The sequence below is a fragment of the Sabethes cyaneus genome, chromosome 3 (assembly GCF_943734655.1).
Source record: "Sabethes cyaneus chromosome 3, idSabCyanKW18_F2, whole genome shotgun sequence".
NCBI classification, from domain to species: domain Eukaryota; kingdom Metazoa; phylum Arthropoda; class Insecta; order Diptera; family Culicidae; genus Sabethes; species Sabethes cyaneus.
The window spans coordinates 153,853,924-153,878,168 of NC_071355.1; the positions used below are offsets into that span (position 1 = coordinate 153,853,924).

At 39.7% G+C, this 24,245-nt stretch overlaps 1 protein-coding gene across 2 annotated transcripts in view; it reads left to right on the plus strand.

The window, feature by feature from the left end:
• LOC128744064 (tyrosine-protein phosphatase Lar) overlaps positions 1-24,245 on the plus strand; it is a 366,801-nt gene that overhangs the window by 250,912 nt on the left and 91,644 nt on the right. For both annotated transcript variants that reach the window (XM_053840822.1, XM_053840823.1), the window contains 4 exons: positions 2,691-2,791; positions 3,065-3,257; positions 14,031-14,181; positions 14,634-14,770. In XM_053840822.1, the coding sequence (XP_053696797.1) occupies positions 2,691-2,791; positions 3,065-3,257; positions 14,031-14,181; positions 14,634-14,770 (582 nt within the window). The remainder of the gene's footprint in view (positions 1-2,690; positions 2,792-3,064; positions 3,258-14,030; positions 14,182-14,633; positions 14,771-24,245) is intronic.

Sequence of the window (24,245 nt, forward strand, 5' to 3'; positions counted from 1 at the left end):
GTAGCATGAAGGAAAGCAAAACCAATAAGCACAAACTATAACGAGCCGTTACTTGTGCCCACACTACCGGTCAAATTTTCGAAACCGTCGCGGCTAAGCAGTGAAGAGTTATGCTTGCAGTTTTTCCGTTTCCAATCAATTGAGAATTTTGGCTCATAAAACTATCATACTTAGAAACTTTCTATAAATATTTCTAATATTTCCAAGCCACCTCCAGCGACAAGGAGGCACGAATAGAAAGCTAATTTGGTGGTGATGATATTAGGTTTTCCTGGAACTGAGCCCAACTGGTACGGCTCGATTGTGCAGATTTAATGCACGGTTTGATTTCGCACCCTCTCAAGAAAAATAACCAATTTGATGGGAAATTAATGATATTTCTCCAACACTTCGATGAATGTTGCCTTAATTAGAACGATGTGTCTAGCTATATTATTCTGAAATCGAAAGGAACACGTTGCTAATGAGATTGTACATTTGCTACAGGCGAGCCAACATGTGGAGAACAGAATTAACGATGATTGGGGTTTGAATAAGTTTAACAGGATTAACGGAAGCTTTAGAAGCGGAAGTTTAGAAAAATAAATACAGTAAACAATGTGTAAACCTTGCAAAACACTCACTACTAAAAAACTTATAATACTAGACACTTTTCCGTCATACATACGATACCCTAGTCAACTATTCGAATTGAATGCAGTTTATCCCGAAATTCCGGTTGCACCGCTGTTACTCACCTTGATTTGAATATAAAAGAACAATTTACTTAGATATTTTCATTCCTTTTCATCGTGCTACATTTCATCTAAAAAAACTGACAAATCCAACTCGTCCATCATCGTCCAACAAAACAAATCACAAATGAAAACAAACAAACCAATACCGTGTGCGTGTTTGTAACTCGATGCAACAAACACAAATCGAATCATTTTTGCTTTGGATTTTGTCGTCCGACGTGTCGTCGCCGTAAATGTAAGTGACTATTTTTGCAAAGTATTTTTGAGCTCGTATATCCACATAGGTAGCTGCCCGTACCTCTTTTTACCCTCTTTTGGTTCATTTAGTCGGATACGTAGATTTTAGAGACCGTCTTGATTTTGCGTTTTGATAGACATTTTTTTCGGTTTCAACTTTTGTTTTTCAACTTTCGTCCGCTAGAAAATCCCCCCAAAATAGTAACATTCACTACCATTTTCACACATTTTTGAAAATCATTTATATTTCTTCCCATCTCAAATGCCACCGATTCTGCGACCATACTTGCGTACAGGCGATTCCGCCTATGGAGGCTCCAGTAAGTAACTTTTTGCGTACATTTTTTCCCCTATCTTTTAGCATCTGATATCAGCCATCTTTGCCTTGCCTTTTTTGAAGTCATCAGTTTTTGGCGCAAACCCATTTGCGTTCGATCTGCCATTTCCATCCTAAATGAAAAAATATTTTCAGAAAAAGAGCTTTACTTCTCTTCGACCATTTCTGCGCCACGTAGTAGAAACCACGTTGTACTATTGTTTGTAGGTTATTTCTCTCCAATTTTTATGTCCGTTTCTTTATCTGTTCACCGGTTTCACGTTGTTCAATTTACATTTCCATTTGCGGGAAAACAGGGCAAAGTTTTGCACCGTGAAAACAACGTCTACGTCTTCGGATGCAACTTTTTCTTCCCCATGCTTGCTTGAAATTTTGTGTTGCTTTTTGTGTTTATTTCTTCTACAGTAGGGAGTGCTGTGATGTATCCTCGGAAGCGTTACTGTACGATACGGTCATTGTGATCGTATTGTTTCTAGCACCACTGTAACGGTTCCTGTGTTTCTTTTCATTGCATTGCAAATATTCAATTTCCCAAAAGAGGAAAACTTTTGTTTTAGTCTTATGGTGATGTTTGCACAATTTCAATTCCTGCCCGTTCCCGTTGACATAGAAACGAATAAGATGTTTATTTTATCTCACTTTTTCTTCAGGTTCTATTCTCAATCCAGGGTGGGAATGACGGGAGTTATGCGGGACACCTAAACATCCCGCACCGGTCGCCTTAGCGAACCGAAAAATTGAGTTCACGTTAGTTTCAAATCGACGACACACGATTTGGACGGTTTTAGATTCGTGCAAGCATTTTCAAGTTCGCACTCTGCTAAGATTTTCGTACACTTTCTAGTAGACTTATGACTACCAACGGGTGAAATGTAAGGACATGTCGAAAAATACCCCGATTTTAATATTAGGTTGACAATGTGAGAACTGACTAATTATCTTCTTAAAACTTCATCAGTCAGCAACGAGAGTCTTTTTTTTTCGTTATTTCTATCCCATTACATTACAGCATTTAGTTTAAAATATTCATTCCATTCACAATTTTCCGTGTAGATCATTGCATTTCTTGTAAATATAGCAGTACTGCTCTTAAAACTTCCCGAAACAGCACCGCTGCTGCTGCCGCAAAAGCGCTAAAGCTGCACTTTCCGAAGCAACATTGCAACAACATTCTCTTGCTTTATTCCCACCAGTGCAAGAAAACGATTTCCGTTTCGAACATTAGTTTTTGTTTTGTTTCTTCGCCGCTGCCGGCCGAGCCACCGCCCGCCAGTTTCCCACCGAAACAGGGCACCTGAGAGAACGACCGTAGCCAGTGTGCTAAACAAGTCGTTTCGTCGTCGTCCGATTTTCACATTGTGATTCTTTCTTTTTTCCAGAAATGGAAAGTGCACCGAGGAGCATTCAAGTGCGCCCGTTAAGTTCATCGACAATGGTTATCACTTGGGAGCCACCTGAGACGCCTAATGGACAAGTGACGGTAAGTTTTCGCCCTGCCGGAAGAGAGGGTCTTTCCCCGACCACTGTTCCATTTCCTATCGAATGTATATGCTTGCTGACAACGAGTAACGGAACACAGTCGTCTGTGCTAGTTAAATATGTAAACGTTTTCGGTGCACGTCGGCCAACATATACCTTCTTCCAGTCAGTCCAGTAGCATGGAAAAAAGCACACATTCCGACAAGACATGCGACCGCACTCTAGGAAACATTGGTAATTCCGAAACTTTTCCATTCCATCCACTCGTAAATAGGGCTACAAAGTGTATTACACTACCAGTCCGAACCAGCCGGAAGCTTCCTGGGACTCGCAGATGGTGGACAACAGCGAATTGACGACCATCTCGGAACTGACGCCGCACGCAATCTACACCATCCGAGTTCAAGCGTTTACCTCAATGGGTGCCGGTCCGATGTCCAACCCGGTGCAGGTCAAAACACAGCAAGGTAATTATTTGATGTGATTGCTAACTCCAACCCTTCTCGTTCCTCTTTCCAGCTCAACCCGTCTGTCCGCTTTCGCAGGACAGCCGATTACAAAACAAATGTCAGCCTGCTGCTTACTTATTCAAATAAGCTCTAATAGGGTGTTAATTTCGGCTTCCACACTCGGTGTTCCCACAGAAAAACAATGAATGGTAGATTGCGGCCGGCATAAAATTTTCAGGAAAAGTAAACCTTCCGTTTAGCATTACCCTGCCGTGTCTGTGCCGCATTGTCAACCTGGCATGGTAGGCGTGTCAGTTCAGGTGAAGTGGTAGACATTCCCAAACCCTTCAACTGTGTTGATTTTCCACCATTTACATTATGTTTTATTCCAATGGAATTTTTAATTATTGCAGCGGGATAAACAAAATCTATGTATGTAGGTAGAGGGAAATAATTGAACCTAATCCGGGCAAAAATATTTCGAAGCTTCCGAACGGTGCATTTTTAATCACTTTCAAACTGTCAACGTAGAACTTGTGACGTTTGAACTATTTATACAGTTGTTTTGTCGAGCATTCTAAAGCCACCTTCGACTAGAAAATAAACTCTATAATCAGAGTTACCTATATCATGAATATTTTAGGATTACATGAGAGAAGCAATTTCAGTGTGATGCTATCGCAGTGCTTCACAGTTTTTCAATTACCATAGAGATAGAATAATTCGCCAAACAAAACAAGCTCGGGTATTCAAATAAATATTTTCAATTGTATGAAAAGTCACAATGCACTTCTGTTGCTCTTCAAATGAATTCCTGTGCAAAAGTATTGAAAATTTTAAGCCTAATCAAAGGTTATGCTTTTTGAAAGGCTTTTTTGCTTCATGATACTTTGCACTGTATATTATGTTGAACACATTCTGTTGAACACAGAATACACAGTTTTTCTTTCCTTCGTCCTTACTACCTTTTATTACCAATCTCGCTCCTTAAGCTAGCGAGTGCGAAAACCAATTATACTTTGTGCTTAGATGAAAGACTATATTACGCGCCTCGAACCAATACCACTAACCTTATAACTTGCCCTGAGGCAAGGTTTGCCCAAGAGCCTTTCTTCGTTGTGAATGCAGAATTTAGTACGAGGGAAGAATGCGGTGAGGAGACGGAATAAACTTGTTGAAAAATTTGTGATTAATTGATGTAAATATCTTGTTATTCCGTCAAAAAATAAGACAGTTACCACCTTTGTAAGCATTTCCACTTCTTAGATTATGATTTCAGATTTTTGTCTGACTTTTTCTGTAAGACGTAACCCTACTTTAATAATTACTAGACTAGTTGTGGAGGTGAAAGATTTTTAAAGTGGGACTACATTTTCGGATAATCTTAAATTCTGAATGAAAAAGAGGTCAGGTTTTGAACGTTTATGGTTCTTTAATCTCTTAATGAAATAACAAGACAGTTGCATCAGCAGCAGAATGGGAAAAATAACCTCGTAATAGCAACTATTTAGTAGTCGCTAGTTTGGAGGCCTACACTTCATCACTAAATACATAGTAAAACCTAATCAAACCGATAAAACTAACTCAAAAGACGGGGAATAAATTTCAACACTTTCAATTGTTTACAACTTTTTATTGCATGGCTACAATCAGTTCTGGGTACAATCAATTTAGAGTGTAATGTTTACATGCGCAAAATTTCGCCACAATCTTTCAACTGGTTATCGAGATGGCTTCCAAGCAAGAAATGCTTCGACAAAACATTATGGACGCGGTTGTGGAAAATCCAGGTCAGTCTCACAAGTATATCGCGAAACAGTTGGGAATCGACCGTTCAATCGTATCCCGTGTGGTAAAATCGTTCAAAGAGATCCAGACGATCCAGCGGCAAGCTGGCAGTGGAAAAAAGCGAAAACAACTGACCCCATGAAGGCAAGGAAACTAAGGGATTACTTCATGCACGAGCCGAATCTTTCGATTCGGGATTACTATTGATGCTCGGTCACCTGTAGCGTATTCAACCCTTTCTGTCCCGCTGTCAACTTCTGCTCGATGCCGTTCGGAATATCCTCTGATCCGTATTGCTGCGTGTTCACTCCAGCTGTACCTGCTACTTCCAGAACCACTAACTTGACCACTGGTCGATGTACTATCCCGGTTGCTGTTTGCACCTCTGCACTGCATACCGATGTGAGACACAGATCCTGCGCCAGAAAACTGTACCGCGAGTAGTTTGTGCAGCCGAATAGTATCGCAATGGACGACAAGACGTACAATAAAGCGGACACCAGGCAGATCTCTGATCTGGAGTTTTTCGTCGGTAAGCCCCGCCTGGATGTTCTGGAGAAGTTCGACTTGTACTGACCTTGGCCTAGGAGACGTGGTTTAATAAGCCAACTTTGCAAAAACATAGCTAATATGTGTTTATTTATTTTCTGAGGATTTCAAAAATATCCGACTTAAAATGAATTCTTGGTGATAATTTTTGTCTGTTGGGTTTTTTTTCGCGTACGGTCTTTACATCAGGAGAGTTGATAGTTATCGATTTCATACCGTGAAAATTCACAAAAGATAAATTCTCCCCTAAATACTTCGTAGAAACTTGTTTAAACAGACTCAAACTTTATTGCTCCATACGACAATTTTACTGACGTGATGGACGATATGCATGTCGCTGCCACGCTCAGATTCAAAAATATCACATCCGGATGTACAACCGGAGTTCTATCAAGTCTCAGTCCGAATCCGAAACGGTTCAAGAATAAGTCGAAAAATAAATTACAAGTACAAACCCACTTCCTAGCTCAAGTACTTACTTAGTTACTTAATTGGCCTAACATCTTACGACTAGGCCTGCGCAGTATAATTTCTCCATCTGTTTCGGTCCATGGCAACTTATCTCCAGTTCCGCGGGCACCCAGTGCTCGCCAGATCTCGCTCCACCTGGTCTTGCCACCTCGCTCGCTGTGCCCCTCTTCGTCTTGTTCCCACCGGATTTGATGCGAAAACCATTTTTGCAGGATAGTTGTCCGGCATTCTAGCAACATGCCCTGCCCAACGTATCCGTCCAGCTTTAACCACTTTCTGAATACTTGGTTTGCCGTAGAGACGCGCGAGCTCGTGGTTCATTCTTCGCCTCCATACACCGTTTTCTTGCACTTCGCCAAAGATGGTTCTTAGCACCCGCCGTTCGAAAACTCCGAGTGTTCTGCCGACAGCATCCACGTCGTCAGCAAAGCAGACAAATTGACTGGATTTATTGAAAATCGTGCCCCGCATTTCGATCGTCGCTCGTCTTATAACACCTTCAAGCGCAATGTTATAGCAGGCAGGAAAGACCATCTCCTTGTCGAAGTCCCCTGCGAGATTCGAATTGGTCCAACAATCCACCCGAGATTTTCACACAGCACTGGATCCCATCCATCGTAGCCATGATAAGTCTAGTAAGCTTATCCGGAAAGCCGTTTTCGTCCAAAACTTTCCATAGCTCTTCTCGGTTTACGCTATCATATGCGGCTTTGAAATCAATGAACGGGTGGTGGTGCGTGGGGACTCGGAATTCGCGGCACTTCTGGAGGATCTGCCGCAGGGTGAAGATTTGGTCCGTTGTAGACCGACCCTCCATGAAGTCGGCCTGGTAACTTCCCACAAATCTATTAGCTATTGGCGATAGTCGATGAAAGATGACTTGGGACAGCACTTTGTAGGCAGCATTCAGGATAGTGATTGCTCGGTAGTTCTCACAACCCAGCGTATCACCTTTTTTGTAGATAGAGCAGATAACCCCGTCTTTCCACTCCTCCGGTAGTCATTCCGTATCCCAAATCTTGACAATCACTTGATTCAGACAGCCGGCCAACTTGCCTGGGCCCATTTTAATAAGTTCCGCTCCAATGCCATCCTTTCCCGCTGGTTTGTTGTTCTTCAGCCGCTGGATGGCTTCTTTAACTTCCCTTATCGATGGGGGTGGCACACCTTCGTTACTTGCTACACCAACGTGGTCACTTCCTCCGCTATTATGTTCTTCCGCCTGCACACCATTCAGGTGTTCATCGTAGTGCTGCTTCCACCTTTCGATCACCGCACGGTCGTCAGTCAAGATACCTCCATCTTTATCTCTGCACATTTCGGCCCGTGGCACGAAGCCTTTGCGAAATCCGTTGAGTCTCTGATAGAACTTCCGTATGTCGTGAAAGCGGTACAGCTGTTCGAGTTCTTCGCACTCCTTCTCCTCTTGGTGGCGCTTCTTCTCCTTGAAGAGTCGGGTTTGCTGCCTCCGCTTCTGTTTGTATCGCTTCACATTCTGACGGGTGGCTCTACGCAGCATTTGTACTCGCGCTGCGTTCTTCTCAGCCTATATCTGCTGGCGTTCCTCGTCAAACCATTCGTTACGCCGGTTCGGTGCCACACGGCCTAGGACGTTCTCCGGTACGCTGTTAATGGCTGTTTTCACGGCATTCCAACAGTCCTCAAGAGGGGCTTCATCCAGCTCACCCTCTTCCGGCAGCGCGGTTTCGAGAGATAACGCGTAATTTTCGGCGACCTCCGGTTGCTTCAGTCGCGCTAGATTATACCGTGGCGGGCGCCGGTATCGTATGCTGTTTACAACAGATAGTTTTTGACGTATCCTTACCATCACTAGGTAAGTGATCCGAATCAATGTTAGCGCCCGGATAGGTTCTGACGTCGATAATGTCTGAAAAGTGCCGACCATCTATCAGAACGTGGTCGATTTGTGATTCTGTCTGGTTGGGTGATCTCCAGGTGTACCGATGGTAGAGGTTATGCTGGTAGCTCGAGTACTTACCCATGGTCAAATTAAAGCCTAACCCCAATACTCAAGCACATACCCAAACCCAAACCCATATCTTAGTTTAGATCAAAATCCAAACCCTATCGCCTGTCTTATATAGCTAACAAAGGAACTCATCTAATTTTTTGTTGTTGCAAACATCGATGCTATATGCGATTATATCATAAAACAGCATTTGCAAAATTTGATCATCAATCAAGTGATACAGTTTGTTTTGAATCAACCATCTGTTTTATTTGAACTTTAACTATTTTGATGGATTAACCTTTGCAGTCACAATTATATCCTACTAGTACGGTTGTTACAATGTTGTTGTGGTAACCGAAATATGACTAATTTCAGTCGAAATCCGGTTGCTTTAACTAAATGCACCTAAAGTGTGCTAATTGGGTAAAGCCGCTTGAGTTTATTTGATTTTAAAAGTGTGACACATACGCATTCAAACAAAAACAATGTCATATATTTTTGTACATAAAGGCTCAATTTCGAATTTTACTTTTAGAAGTTGTTTACCCATAGATACAGAACACAACAAACAACCATTACTCTATTGAATCGCCTTTTGCCTGGATAATACGCTTTTTAAAGTCATTACATGCAGCAATACCATCCCATATCTTGGAAATTAAATAAAAAGAAAACTTATCCAATTTAATTCCACTAGGTATATATATTTCTTCTTGACAGATATGTATTTCGTCAACGGCTTGCAGGCTTCCTCAGTGTCTGTTTTTAAAGTTCGAAAACAGACACTGAGGAAGCCTGTAGGTCGTAGACGAAATACGTTTCTGTCAAGAATGCGAGAACGAATGCGTCGAATTCGTTCTCCAGCACACTTTTTGACCTCTGCAGTTCTAATACTTCGTTTTTTCCGGTTTTTTACGGTCAAATGTTTTAAGTGTATAGTATACAAATCCTTTTGATGCCGTGATGTTTGAGGTCACGAAAAATAGTGCCGAATGTAGCACCGTTCAACAATTTATTTATTATCAACGACCGTAACTCAAACACTGGTACGTGCACATCGAACAAGACACAATACGAAAATGAAACTACGTCAAGTATGACACACACACATGGTCTTAGTTTGATTGTATTAATTGCACATGCCGCTGCAAGTATAAAATGATTTTTGTTCGAATATATATGTGTCAGACTGTATTAAGTTGTAGTTAAGTTGTAATTACTTCGCAACTTAGATCGTTATTAAATGCTACGAGCGTACCCAATCATATGAACTCCTCCACTGTTGCATATCGTTTCTCATCCAGCTCTACCTCGGCACCAACACAGTTCCCTGTCAGCAATCATGTACTTCATTTTAGTAGTTTTAAAAGCACGTCCCTATCTCGCTGCTGCCAGTTCCAAAGGGTCTCTACTGCTCTACGTTGAATTTCGATGATTTTGATGTTATTCGCAAAACCAAGAAGCTTCTGAGATTTCGTGATAATAGTCTCTCTTCCTTTTCACAATTGCTCTTCGTATTGCACCTTCCAATGTTGAACAACAGGCTAACGAGTCAATTACCTTGCTTCAGTCCATCCAGCATTACGAAAGCAGCTGAGGTCTCATCCGCTATTCTGACACATGATATTGACCTGTCCAGCGTCGCACGAATCAGCGTAACTAGTTTCGTCGAAAAACCATTTTCAAACATTATCGACCGCAGCTCTTTTCGTTTGACCAAATCGTATGCCGCCTTAAAGTCCACAAACAGATGATGTGTTTGCAAGCTGCACTCCCGGGACTTGTCTAGTAACTGACGCAGGATAAATATCTGATCTGTTGTTGAACAATCATCATGACATACTTTTTGATAGTTACCGGCGAGAGACTCCGCTAAAGGCATCAGTTCACATACCAGGATACCTGAGAGCACCTTGCAGGCAGAATTGAATAAACCTTGATAATTTATACGCTCAAGTTGATGCCGTTTTTTAAACTTATGGCAAATGAGGCCGTCCAACCACTCCTCCGGCATTTATTCTTCCATCCAGATCCTGACAGTGACGCTGACATACTTTTAAAAGTTCTGGCACGATACCATTCTTCAGTTACTAGACAAGCCTTACCGTTTTCAGCTCACTAATAGCCTTCTTAACTTCGTCATGTGCTGGTGACTTTACAACTTGGCCATCGCTAACAATTTCCGTGTTTACTCTGCTAATTTCCGCGTTTACCACTCATTTAACAGTTTTTGGAAATACTCCTTCCACCTACCGGCTACCGACATTTTGCCAGGAAGTAGATTGCTAGCACTATCATGGCACATCATAGGCATGGCAAAATTCCTTTTCTCGCCGTTTTGTAGAAGCTCTGTGTGTCGTTGCTGGCGAATCGATCTTTAGAACCGGTGAGCCCGTCTTTTTACCATAGCTCTATTATCTTTATACCTTTCTCTTTTCTGACGTGTAATCGTAGTAAGCAAGCGACTCCTGGCCTGATTCTTCTCTTCTGTCACTCCTTGGCAGTCGGCATCAAACCATCTGTTATGTTCCACGCGTTATACCGACTAGCTCTTTCGCAGTTATTTCGATGGCCTCTCGGATATTCCTCCAAAACCCAGGATATCTTCTTCTCTTTACTGCTGCTACTCGGCGATTCGTTGATCAAACTTTCTGACCGCAGTCACGCTCACGACCGTGATCCTTGGCTGAGTTCGACAACTTTGCGCGACTTTTACATACGACGAGATAATGGTCAGAGTCGATATTTGGTCTCCGAAAGGACCGTAAATCGACGACATCCGAAAAGTGTCGACCGACAATCAAGACATGATAAATCTGGGAGCTAGAATCCTCGTTTAGATGCCACCACGTGTGTTTCCGAATATTCAGACGTGGAAAGTAGGTGCTATAGATGGTCATTTTGAGCGGACCACCTCGGAGATCTTTATGAGCCTCTTTTCATATCATTGGTCGACAGATGAAGGCTATGTCTTCCAATGACAGAATAGAAAAGTTCCACTTCAGCGTATTTGCATCTACGTTTCGCGTATTTTAGACGCTCTCCATAGGTTTGCTCACGCCTGCGTTGAACTCGTCCTTACCGTCTATGGATTTATCAAAAAATGCGCAAAACGTTGATAAGACTGTAGTTGGTCAACTTGCCCTTAATTTTCAACACATGTCATATACGGTCATGTACGGGCCTCCAACGCATAAATCGTTGATTTTTTAACATTACAAAACCGACTCTACGTTCTACATTTGTAACGCCATTGTAATAGATGTAGTACTTATAAGAAATGAATGCAATGGGGTCTACTGCACGGAACTCCCTTTTCCTGAATTTGACTTCCTTAATAGCAGCGACCTTCACTCCAAATCGATGTGGCGCTTGAGATAGTCTACATTTGACGCTCTTTCCTGGTGACTCCGCCATTTCAAAACGCTAATTACACTGGCTATTCTCTATGGGCATGAAACATTGGTCGAGAAGGACTTGCGAGCACTTGGAGCTTTGGAACAGCGGAGCCTTCGAAGCTTTCTAACGGCAGAACGTAGCTAAAAACCATCCTTGGTGGTGTGTAGAAAAACGGCTCGGTGTATGGGAATGAACGAACAACCACCACTTCGTGTTTCTCTATTTTGATCCCGGTATTCAGTAGGTGTCCAAGGCTGGAAAAACGCCGGACAGGTCATGTAACTTGAACGCCGGACAACGATTCTGCAAAAGGTGTTTGCATCGAATGTGGTTCGAATAAGAAGAATATGGCAGCAGTAAGCGTTGTGTCAATATTAGCCCCAAATAATAAACAGTGGTCTTAATCTGGGCTCGTAAGCTGTTTGGTACTGACGAAATGCAATGGCTGTGTCTTGTGCGACGCTGAGACACATGCGAAAACCGATTTCAACCAAATGGTGGAAGACAAATTCTATAAGGTTCTTGCTCACAACGAAGTTTCTAATAGATTGGCCAGATCTAGCCAGCTGTAATAGAACAAGAACGTTATACAATGGTGCAACGACGTCCAGTTCATCCCAAAAGAGCGAAATCGACCCAATTGTGCCGAGTTTCGTCCAATAAAGAAGAATTATTAGGTGATAATGAAGTGGTACCTGAAAATGACGGAGCAGTCACCTGAAAGGTTGGGTAGATGAAAAAGTGGTGAAACCGTTAAACTAAGACCGTGATTGAATTGTAAGAAATCGTATATGAAGCTCGTCAAACAAGAAACATCAACGGCTAATTTTTACACAGATCATAACACTGTCCGTGTCGTAAGTCACGGTAAGTTACTGATAATCAGGTCAAACCCATGGTGTATCTAGATACACCATGGTCAAACCACAGACAAACAGACATAACTCTTGGAAGAAAAATCAACAGAAATTATCGTACCTCACATTTAGCCTGACCACTAGCACCATCTATGATCGACATTCCCAAATATCAAATAGCAACATGGGTATCCCTCGAAGTAGCAAGTATTTTTTATGGGGAATTCCCTTTCGTCAAAAAGCGCCACTTTGACCAAAACGGAGACATTCCCAACTAAGCCCAAATTTGAAATGACGGTTTAATCGGTACAAAGAATGGAAAACGAGTGTTATGTGTGTTTGTCTGTGGTCAATAAGACAAGTCCCCTTGGGTCTGTGGGCTTCCAAACAGCGCAATTATAGTACTTTTAGTTGCATAAACTTATTTATGACCAGAATTAGTCATATATCGGTTACCACAACCCACAACTACTTTGTGTTAGTAAGATAGCGTGGTCGGCCTGCAATCTCTCATGGTAGAGATTCCGGGTTCGATTCCCGATCATGTGGAGAAACATTTCTCGATTACCACTAGACTATGGAATTTCGTACTGCCATACAAACTGTTCTAAAATATAATATCCAATTCACTCAACTGTCTTGTTTAGTTGAAGCCGACCATAATAGGTTCTCAGTCTGAAACGCACGGTATTATATAACAAGACACGCGTCTGACCGCATGTTGCTATACGGGTTAAAAATAGTGACAATAGAGTTTAATGGTTGAAAAGTTTTACACCACCCACCGTATTCACGAGCACTTTCTAAATGCATGAAAATTTCATTTTCAGTATTTTAAAAAATGATCTAACACTTTTATTCAAGTCACATAATAGTGTCCCTCGTTTGCAGCTGGAATTAGTCGCGATAAAGTTCCAATGCTAATATGTTAAATTGTTTTGTAAATAATGAATAATACAGCGAAGGATAGTTTTTAATTCATTCAACTGCAGCTAGCCGGTAGTAGAGCCAGAATAGCAAAACACACCACTCGCTAGTGACTGCTGCAAACCGCAAACAACGAAAGCTTCGTGAAAGAATAATGCATCGATTTACTCGGTCGCGACCAAATGGCTCGAAAATCACAGCCCATCGGATTGGTGAACCGGCGCGGCCCTCGATCGTTCGCTGCTCGCGTTCAAAGTGCACCCCTGGGAAAGCCATCGATTGTGTAGCTTTTGTCATGTTGTGACACCTCACTGGTACCAACCACTCTGCCGGCGGCTGCATACAAAGCACTGGCCCCGCACACTTCAATATGCAATGAAAGAGAGTGTGGAAATGTGCGGTTAAACTGCTTTACATATGCAAATTATGCACATTCAAATGTGCTCACTTTTCATTTACACGTCCATCACTCAATTCGCTCACACCCTTTGCGGCGCGTCTAGGAGCAGGGCCGAAGTGATTAGCTGTGTGCAATGCTGGAGCATTAAAGTGTTACACTTTTGTACAATTCGTCGTTGTCCTACAATGAAGCAATCACTAAATGTTATTAAAGAGACTTAACAATTTATAATAAAATGATCTTACTTAAACAGTTTTTATTCGATAAATAACTTTGCTTTATTTTTTGACCAGACATACGCTTATGGAAAATGTCCTATTTAATAACCCCGTCCTACCGTTACCGTTCCAAACCGGACAATTCTATAGGTGTTCTTTGCTGTTCATTCTCTATAGCTGTTGCCATTTTTTTTCGCTATATTTTTTCAGGCGTTCCCTCCCAGCCGAGTAACTTCCGGGCTACCGATATTGGCGAAACAGCTGTCACTCTCCAGTGGTCCCGGCCGACCCATTCGGGCGAGAACATCGTACACTACGAGCTGTACTGGAATGACACCTATGCAAACGAGCAGCATCATCAGTATGTATTAATGTTGTTTTATGGCGCTTTTGCTTCCGGGAAACATGCAGCGTAGTACAGAACCACCATCGGAACCCATTCACCGGTGACAATAATAATGTTTCTGCTCATTGCGATGTAGAGAGTGGATGATTTTTGCTTTGAGTGGAACCATTTGACTGTTGCGATGTGGCAGACCTTTGCACTTTGCCGCGAGCCTCTCGAAAACTAATATATTAACGGTTTTCGCTGCACTAAGGCACCGCTCTGGAAGTTCCGGTTCAATCATGTTATTATATATAAATATCGTTATAGATAGTTTTGGCAACATGCAATGTTTCACCTATGCATAAAGATTACTCCAGCATATCAACTGAAAATAGCCATGCGTCTCCATCAATTTTAATTAATGGAGCTCCATGCGACATAATGACAGAAGATTATTATCTAATGCATTGTGCCTGTCATTTCAGACGCATCCCGAACACCGAAACCTACACGTTGAGCAGTCTATATCCGGATACGCTGTACTACTTTTGGCTGGCGGCCCGTTCCCAGCGTGGTGAAGGGGCAACCACGCCGCCAATTCCCGTTCGAACCAAGCAATACGGTAAGTGCTCGATTCGTTTCCGGCAATGAAATTTCCAATATCCATTAGAAACGTTTTTTGATTTTTGTTCACTATGTTAGAAATAAGAAGTGAGATTTATTTTGAAAATTGTACAAAATACCACACGTACAGTGCCCAGTGAGGACAATTTAATCTCGACAGAATGATCTCGTTTAAAAAAATCACTCCGAATGAGTGAAGATTTAGGGCCACGTGATCAGTACATTTTTTTGAACAAGATGATGACATACATGAAGGGAAGAATATTAAATAACCAAAAACCCAAACGAGTTGAAGAACGTATTTGGTTTCATGTTTACATTATCCCTCGCATTTCTAATCCGTGACCAGCTTTGTTCTGTTGATTCTTTCGTTACCTTTGTCGTTTCATAAAATTAATTGCAAATACAATGAGTAAGTAAATTCGGCTCCTAATTTTTCCCCGTGTGCTGTGGGCGAATGTGTGGCACCATTAGTGCGAACCAACAACCGCCTGTGCGAGTGCCTGTGAGTGTGAGCGTGAGTGTGCGTACGTAACGTACCGTAACGGTGACGTGACGTGACGTAACGGGGAGTGTGATATGGCTTGCTTCACTTTTCCGTTCCGTTCCGTTCAAATACTTTACATCCACTACTGTTTTGGGCTATCCACTACCCGCATTATCAGCGACTGTTTGAATGTTTTATTCTGAGAACAATTGTTTTTCCTGATTTACCTTTCGAAACATGCATGCCGAGCGATTACCGTTCGTTCCATCGATGGTTGTCTTGTTTCATTCTTGTTTCATTTCTATATCCGTTTTTATGTTTTTTTTTCTTCTGGTCCAACTTTATTCCTTCTCTAAGTGATGCTACCTGCTCCAATGCTTTGATCTTATGTTTTAAGATTATTCTTGTAAGGTTTCGTTTCCACCGTATTATGCACCTAAAACTGCACTGATTGATGAGCACTGACTGTGTAAAGCACTTATTTTTTTACTCGTAATCAGTTCCTTGCACCGTAGATAACGATTTTTTGAACCGTGAACAGTGTAGGTAAAACAGGCGTCGATATTCGAACGTATTCAGGATCAAGGTGCTAGGGAGGTTTGGTTTTGTTACGCTTTTTCGTTGCTAAGTTGACTTCTGTTCTATTTGGATTCTAAGTTGAAGTTATTCAGTCGTTAATTATCAGAGCTTATTGATCATGTAGATAATCTATCGAGCAGAATCGAAATTGCTCTAAATTGGTATTGAGTTGAAATGTAATGTTCGAGAAATGCTGTTCGGTAGATTATAAAATGTTTCTATTGCCTCAGTTTTATAATACTTAAATATTTTTAAACGTGTCAAAAGTCAAAGCCAAAAAATGTAGATAAAAACTAGATTTTATTTTAAAAAGTTTTCATTCATATGAACTAAACACAAGACTGTAAAGTTTATGAAGACAAGAAATAGAAAAATAAAGCAATGTTTATAACTGAAAAATAGTTCGAACAAAAATTTGATTCATAAAGTTTGGTACGGTCTGCGGTAAAATGTTGAACAAAGTAAAAGTTATAAAACAATTCTGTGGAATGCTTTTAATTTTTAAAAATTGGTGCCAGCATTTCTTGAAATGCATTCCATGCATTTTATTTAATATCCGATAAGCTTTGCCATGAAAAATATGATACATGTTAACGTTATCATCGTAATATTTTTTACGATGGAAATATAATATTATAATACAATAATACAATACACTATGTATTCCTTCTGAGTGCAAAATAATGCACAAATTGACTTTTTATCAACCTTTTAATTTTATCATATAAAGTAGGTGGGGGGATCATACAAATGGGTTGACCTATTTTTCCAATACAGTTTGCCTTTAGGACATCATATTGGTTTAGGTTTAAGCAATTCAAATAATTTTTAACCTACCTTGGGACGAGTGAACTCTGTCACTACAAAATAATTACAGTAAAAAGAAGTTAAACGTAATTGTTCGTGTCTGAGCAGTAAAGTTTGAGCCAAAGTGTTCCAGAATTCCCCAAAATTTTATACGCTTATGATACGAAAACAATTTTTGAAAACTCGTGATCACTCATATTCCAAGCAAAATATCCGTTTTTCTTGAGCATCGCTCACTTCAAAAATTTAACACTCTTGAACCAAACAACGTAGAATAAATATTTTGTATGAAAATGTATGCAAATTTTCTTGGCAATCCAGGAAAAAAAAAAATAATGTGAGTTTTACTGCATTCTTATTGAGGTTTTCGTGACAAATTTTGGTTTAAAAAGCCACCCTAAACGTGTAATAAAACCAAGATTGTTAGTTGGGATATCTTATGTTACTGTTTAGCACGTGCCAAATATCCAAATTATTTATGTCTTGTTTATCAATTAGGTCTTTATAGTGATAGAAATGTACGATAACGTTTTTTTTGTTCTTGAGTTATAGCCGAAAGATTCAATTTTTCATTTTTCAAAACAATATCTTCGGAACCAAGCATCGCCAAGCACATATTTTTGATGTTGGACTACGTCTGACGCCTTGGGGGAGAGTAGGCTGTTCGTAGTGCTCGATAAAACTGCCTGCCTGCATCAAGACGAATATAAAACGAATTCAGCGCATTCAGTTTTACCCCTGGTAGTATTTTTTTATCTGTCAGCCCATGGACATAACTACTATATTACTAACAGTGTTTGTCTTTCTCATTTTTCTACTCTTGCAAATATTTGGCTGATATTTTAGATATCAAAGTTTAGTTCATTAAGCTACCTGCTTAAAAAGCAAAACTGGCTGAAGTAGGGTTTATTTCTAATTCCCGTCGTAATAAGTAAAGCCATTCTAATTTTAATCATTTGTTGGATGGATTTAATGAATACTCCAAAAGCTCTTGTGCTGATTTGACTAAAACACACCTTACCTTTCGATCCGCGAACTTTGAAATCACTGAAAAGCGATTATAAAAGCATATTATTGAAATTACGCAACTGACTTTATTTCTTAAATTCGTCGTACCGTTTTGAAATCCGTCCATCAAAATTTTTCATCATCTGAACAAAAAATCACAACATTGTTTACGAAGCCAACGCGTATGGATTTGTGTGGGACGGCATGACAAATGTTATTCTGCAAAATTTCTGCAAGTGAGGCAAGTTTTCTTGGCTGTAGAATAACGACAAAGCGTTGCGTGAGTTATTTTCATATATGAATGACGGAAATTAGAACGGTTAGTCGACATTTTCTTCTTCGTCGCACAAAAAACGTAGAAAAATTGGCTGGTAGGACTTCTTTAACGATAAAAAGCATTTAAATAGACCTCAGCTCACTTTGATTGATGGCGTATGATAGACTACAAACTCAAATATTAGGGACTAACTAGTTTTGCATTGTGTGTCATAAAAATGCTGATATTTTTAATAATTTGTGTTGGATAGGACGGGAATAGGCAATTACGACGAAGCAGCAATGTACCCTATATTAATTAAAACTACGTAGCAATATTTACGTTTATTGTAATTTTGTTTGCCGTTGTCGGCAGTTCAAAATGAATGAATGATTCACGTTTGATTTCATTCACTAGAATGAATGAATGTAGAGAACAATACGAACAGTGGTTCGCTAGAATCGTTGGTTTCAGGTTGGCAATTTTGAGTTCATTTCATCTGTAGAAAAACAGCAAAGAATGAGCAGTATATTGCATCAATTCAGGCGTATTACATAAAGTGAATAGGAGATTTCTAACCACTGGTTGTTAGATTTTCATAACTCAGTGATTTCCTGATCAATTTACAATAATTTCGCACTAATCATTTTTAGAATCGTTTTCTCTACTATTTCTCAACTTCCCAAGCACGGACGATATAATTTTTTCACGGACGATACATTTTTTTAACTACTATAAAGAAATTTTTGTGCATTGATGATTGCAGTTTAGGAAATGGGGCAAAACATGTTCGAATGGAACAGAACAACATTGAACAGTTGGAAAGCGGTTTCCTTTTCGATCATTGTCAGTACAGCTGCAGACGAACATGCGCTTGATGAAGAGTAAATTGGTTTTTCTCGCTTTTAAAAATTTAATTAAAATATTTGAGGTCCCTAGCACAGACAGTACAATTGTATTCGGTATGACCACTTTATTATTGTCTCCGATATTTTACGTTTAAGATACAAAAATTTAAGATTTTGCCAAGAAAACTTTTGTCACGAATTTGACCTATATGCAGCTAACACAGCGTAAAAATAGTAAAAATAAATAGCATGTAAATACAATAATATTCTTCCTAAACAGCCAAAAGTATTATATATTACTCATGCGTGTCATAAATTCATAAGTGCCTTTAGAACACAAATGTTAAAAATGGTTGGTATTTTGCCATATATTTGACAGGCGAGCTATTTTATTTCGGAATGGAAGTATCTGATGCGAAGAATGATTAATTGGTTGAACTGGAAAACTTTGATATAGATCAGAAATAGATTGGACTATGCAATGGCTAGTGGGGCTCCCACTCACGCTCTTTCGGTTGGTACCCGAATGTTTCACTCACTAAACTACTGCCGCCCGTTATAGCCCGGTAGACTACCCAGCTAGCACCAACTCGTATATCAATGTACGAAAACTATCGTAAATATCTCCTAACAAACTCGAAATCGTAACTAAAGCTGGATAAAGTGGGATCAAGTTGATTTTTTGTCGTATATAATGATAATGACTGACATACATACGATTTTCAGCACAAAATCGTAGAGTAGTACGGAGCGACTCGCGCTTAATCGGATATTATCGTATATAAATACTTATATAGTCGTAACGCTCAAAATTATTCGTAATCACGTATATCGCCTCCAAAATGGAACGGATATGCCAATTTTGCGCATGAAATACGATTTATTTAGCATGTATATCTGTACGTAATGCTGATTTTTACCTTTTTAATACATATGAAAATGCTAGCTGGGTAATAACTAGTTTTGTTTTATTCTCCTAATGTTATCATTCCATATACGCACCACACACTTCTATGTGACGACATTGTTTTTGTATTTCTGAGCTTTTGGTTCTACTGCCTAAAAGATAGGTTTTTACCTACTCGATCAGTGCGATAGAAACAAGCAGTGCGTTGCTGGCAGTCGCTCCGGCAAGTCTCATGATTAACCACCAGCGGTGGTTCTTTTTATTTACTCGTATATTACTTTATACGCAGTCATGACGTAGACAATTTTGGAAAGAAATTAAGTGTCTTTGGCGAATGATGATTAATTGGATAAACTTGAGAATTTAGATCTAGGCCATAAGCCTTCACCCAGGGAACCGCTTAATCCTTCAAGATACCGATATACACGTCGGTATTGATTTTAACACCAGAGTCAATGAAAATAGGCGGCCTTTTCAAACCAATGGAAACCACCAAGCCAATCATTATGACACCAGCCGGATGTTTGGTTTGGAATTTAGACTTTACTTTCTCTGGAACATCCTCAAATTTCTTCGGTGAAATGAACCGATCTGTGTGGTTATTGGACACATTATCGATGCCGAACACCTGTTTTTGGACAACAGGATTATCATTTTTTTCCATTTTCAACAAAAGAAGCAATCTCTTCAAACGAGTCACTCGTAGTTCCTTTACCTACCTCGTAATTAAGTTGCGTCTCACTCTAGCTTTGCTTTGAAATATGCATGCAAGTGTTGTTTGATGACCACTCGCACGGATTTTTCAAAAATTTTGGCTTCCGTGGCAAGTATCCTTACGGAAAACTTCCCTTGGTTGCGAGCAATCTTTGCACGAACCGACATGTTCACGTTTGACGTACGTGAAAACCGCGGATCGTCACTTTCTAGCGTCCGCTGCTAAGGAATATCCTGTAACGAGTTTCTACTGTGATAGACTGTGGTCTAATGACATCCAACCACCTTGGAAATCTCCTTCAACGTTTCCTGGGCGAGCAGCAAACTCGTAATCATTTCTATGGCGTACATTTTCATAAATTTACAATAAAACCAGCCTAGTGATATGCCTAGACAGGCTGTATCTTGCGCTGCTGACTATCTAGAAAGTTGCGGTCTTCGGGAAGGTTACTCAAATGACTACCACCTTCAAGATGGCATGAAAAATAGCTCAGAACCGACTCACTACGTGGCGCTAATGTATATGCGCTATGCTTGGACAAGCTGTATCTTACGCTGCTGACTATCTAAAAAGTTGCGGTCTTCGAGAAGGTTACACAAATGACTGACATCTTCAAGTGGGTATGGAAAATAGCGCAAAACTCGGCGCATATATGTAGTGTTCTTATTCAGGTTGTGTCTTGCGATGCTGAACGCTCGACGCTCAATTTCATTCTCTAGCAAAATTTACTGCCTGCAAAAAAATCCATCGTGCTAATCCTCCAACTATTAATGCTACGTCTTAAATGGCCAGGAAAATCCCTCCAACTCACTTATTCAAATAGTCTCAGTCACGTTAACACATTTCCAGCTACTTTCTAAACATTGTTAATGATTCATGAACAATTATATTTTCATTTTTATCACTATTTTTTTTAATCGAAACTTACAACAAGTTAATAGGCATTTATGTTACACAGCATTAATAATGTGAAGTCAACGGCATACGTAATGTTACTTTTAGTAATTCAGCTTTCTCGTTTTGCGGTATATTTTTCATTTCCGTTGCAAGTTAAATGCGAGGAGTGAAAAAATTCTAAGGAATTTCATCGACTGCCAACGTTGCATTTTGCAGAGAATTTTTGTAAGCGACCACCATTGTGTTAAATAACGAGCAAAATATCAGCTAATTTTCCAACTAGTTAAGTAACCACTGTCACTTAAACAACCTTACCGAAGAAAGCAACTTCTTGTACATTACCAAAATCATGAGTTATGGCAAACACGAAAAATCTCAAATACACTAGCGCCGTCAGTTGAGTCAATTCTGCATTATTTTCCATACCGTCTTAAGGGTGACAGTCATTTGAGCAACCTTCCCGAAGACCACAACTTTCGAGATAGTCAGCAGCGAAAGATACAGCCTGTCTAAGCATATCACGCTAGCGCCACGTAGTGAGGCAACTCCGAAATACTACAATCCAACGAAAAGCCCTCGATCTGCTGAACAACTTTGTCGAATACACCAAAGTTCTATACGGTCAAGATCACGAGTTAATCCATGTTGGAACCAATTAAGTCAATTCCCGTATGCTACGTAGACTCCATTAACACGGTTTCCATTAACGCGGTCCCTATTAGCGTCCTTATTGGGGGAATTACTGTACACTGTCAGCGAAAATAAGTCATTAGTTACTCAGAGAAAGTCAATACAGTAGGATGTTTGGAAAATCCGCCAAGAGCTATCCGTCCGGTCGAAAGCTATCGGCTTTGCTTGGGAAGTTGAAATATCCTGGAGAGAATGACTTCAAATATTACAACAACTTTTTGATGCAGGACTACACAGTCGCGGGGTGTCATTTCATAATTTAGATTCTAGTCAGCGTCACGAAAATATGAAAGATTTTGAACGCTAATAGCTCTGCCAATTACGGATGGACTGTGATAGTTTGGATCCGATCGATCAATTCACAATAGATGTAGCAACCCTAGCCGCACATATTTGGCACTTTTAGTTGCAGCAACTCATTTATGACTGAAATTAGTCATAAATCGGTTGCCATAACCGGTTTGTTACAACTGTGCTACTAGGGAATTATCCCAAATAACATTTTGAGTTTCATTATACTCTTATAATGGTTTATGGTTAATGGTGTTTATCATATAAACCATGATAAGAGTGAAATCAAACTTTTATTGTTACTTCAAATACATCATCTGTTTACTGTAATTTCGATTTCATTTAAGAGAGAATTTGGTGTCTGTGCTTGGGAAATACACCAGAAAAGTGACTAAATCTCCTTGTCCCAACAGGTCGAAGATTCCTTACGACGATTAAATCTAGACCAAATGGATCTCTGTATTAGAGAAGTGCCCTGAAATGTTTGGTTTCAAATGTTTTGATATGTTTCTATCTATGTACTCTATTATATTTACGAAATACAAATAAATTTTTTAATTTTCTTGAGTAAAATTGCCATTAATTTGAATAAGCAAGCTAAATTATATAGAAACCAACTTTGCGTAGTCCTATGTTAACACGATGTTTAAAGTGGTTCAGATGTAACATTTGACAACGTCTCTGCTGTCTGTGATAAAAATCAATAGCTTCATGTGGATGCGTAGAAGTTTTTCCAATTGATTGGTGCAAAAATGTAGAAAATCGATCAGCAATTCGCTGAGTTATTAGCGCTCAAACCCTAACAACTTTCATGGCGCTCACATTTTAAATTTTTTGAAAAGACTACCTGCCGTGCTGGGAGACGTAGGTCTGCCTTTAAAAGTGGGCAATTTTTAAACAGATGTTTGTCTTCCGTCTGAGACAGAATACAATTTAGGGTTTATTTCTAATTCCCGTCGTAGTAAGTAAAGCCATTCTAATTTTCATCATTTGTTAGATGGATTTAATGAATATTCCAAAAGTTCTTGTGCTGATTTGACTAAAACACACTTACCTTGCGATCCGTGAACTTTGAAATCACTGAAAAGCGACTATTAAAGCATATTATTGAAATTACGCAACTGACTTTATTTCTTAAATTCGTCGTACCATTTTAAAATCCGTCTATCAAAATTTTTCATCGTCCGAACTAAAAATCACAACAATGTTTACGAAGCTAACGCACATGTATATGTGTAGGACGGCATGACAAATGTTATTCTGCAAAATTTCTGCAGGTCAGGCAAGTTTTCCTGGCTATAGAATAACGACAATGCCTTGCATGAGTTATATTCATTTATGAATGACGGAAATTAAAACAATTAGTCGACATTTTCTTCTTCGTCACACGAAAAAACGTAGAAAATTTGGCTGGTAGAAGTTCTTTAATGATAAAAAGCATTTAAATAGATCTCAGTTCACTTTGATTGATCGCGTATGATAGAAAACAAACTAAAATATTAGGAAATAACTAGTTTTGCATGTCATAAAAATGCTGATATTTTTAATAATTTGTGTTGGATAGGACGGGAATAGGCAATAACGACGAAGCAGCAACATACCCTACAATTGAAATCTGCAGATTCAAAAATTTTCCTCCATTACTTCTCAGTGCGTCTCTGTTCCCACAGAATGAATAATATGCAAGCAATGCATGATCATTTTTCTACTTTGCACGATCAAACATTGAAAAAGCATTCAAAAGAACATATAAACACACATATAAACATCACACCAGTACACGACATAATCTCTCAAACTGGCAAGAGCAATAAAAACGACTGCTATCATCTTACAGCACCATGCAATGATACATAATAATCGATATGCTAATCTACCTGGGAAGTTATCACGACAAAAACTAACAAGCACAGAAGGAATCACGTGCCAAATAAAGGAGGGTGCTTATATCAAACATCCAACCCGCTGTCCTTTTTGTGGGTCATATC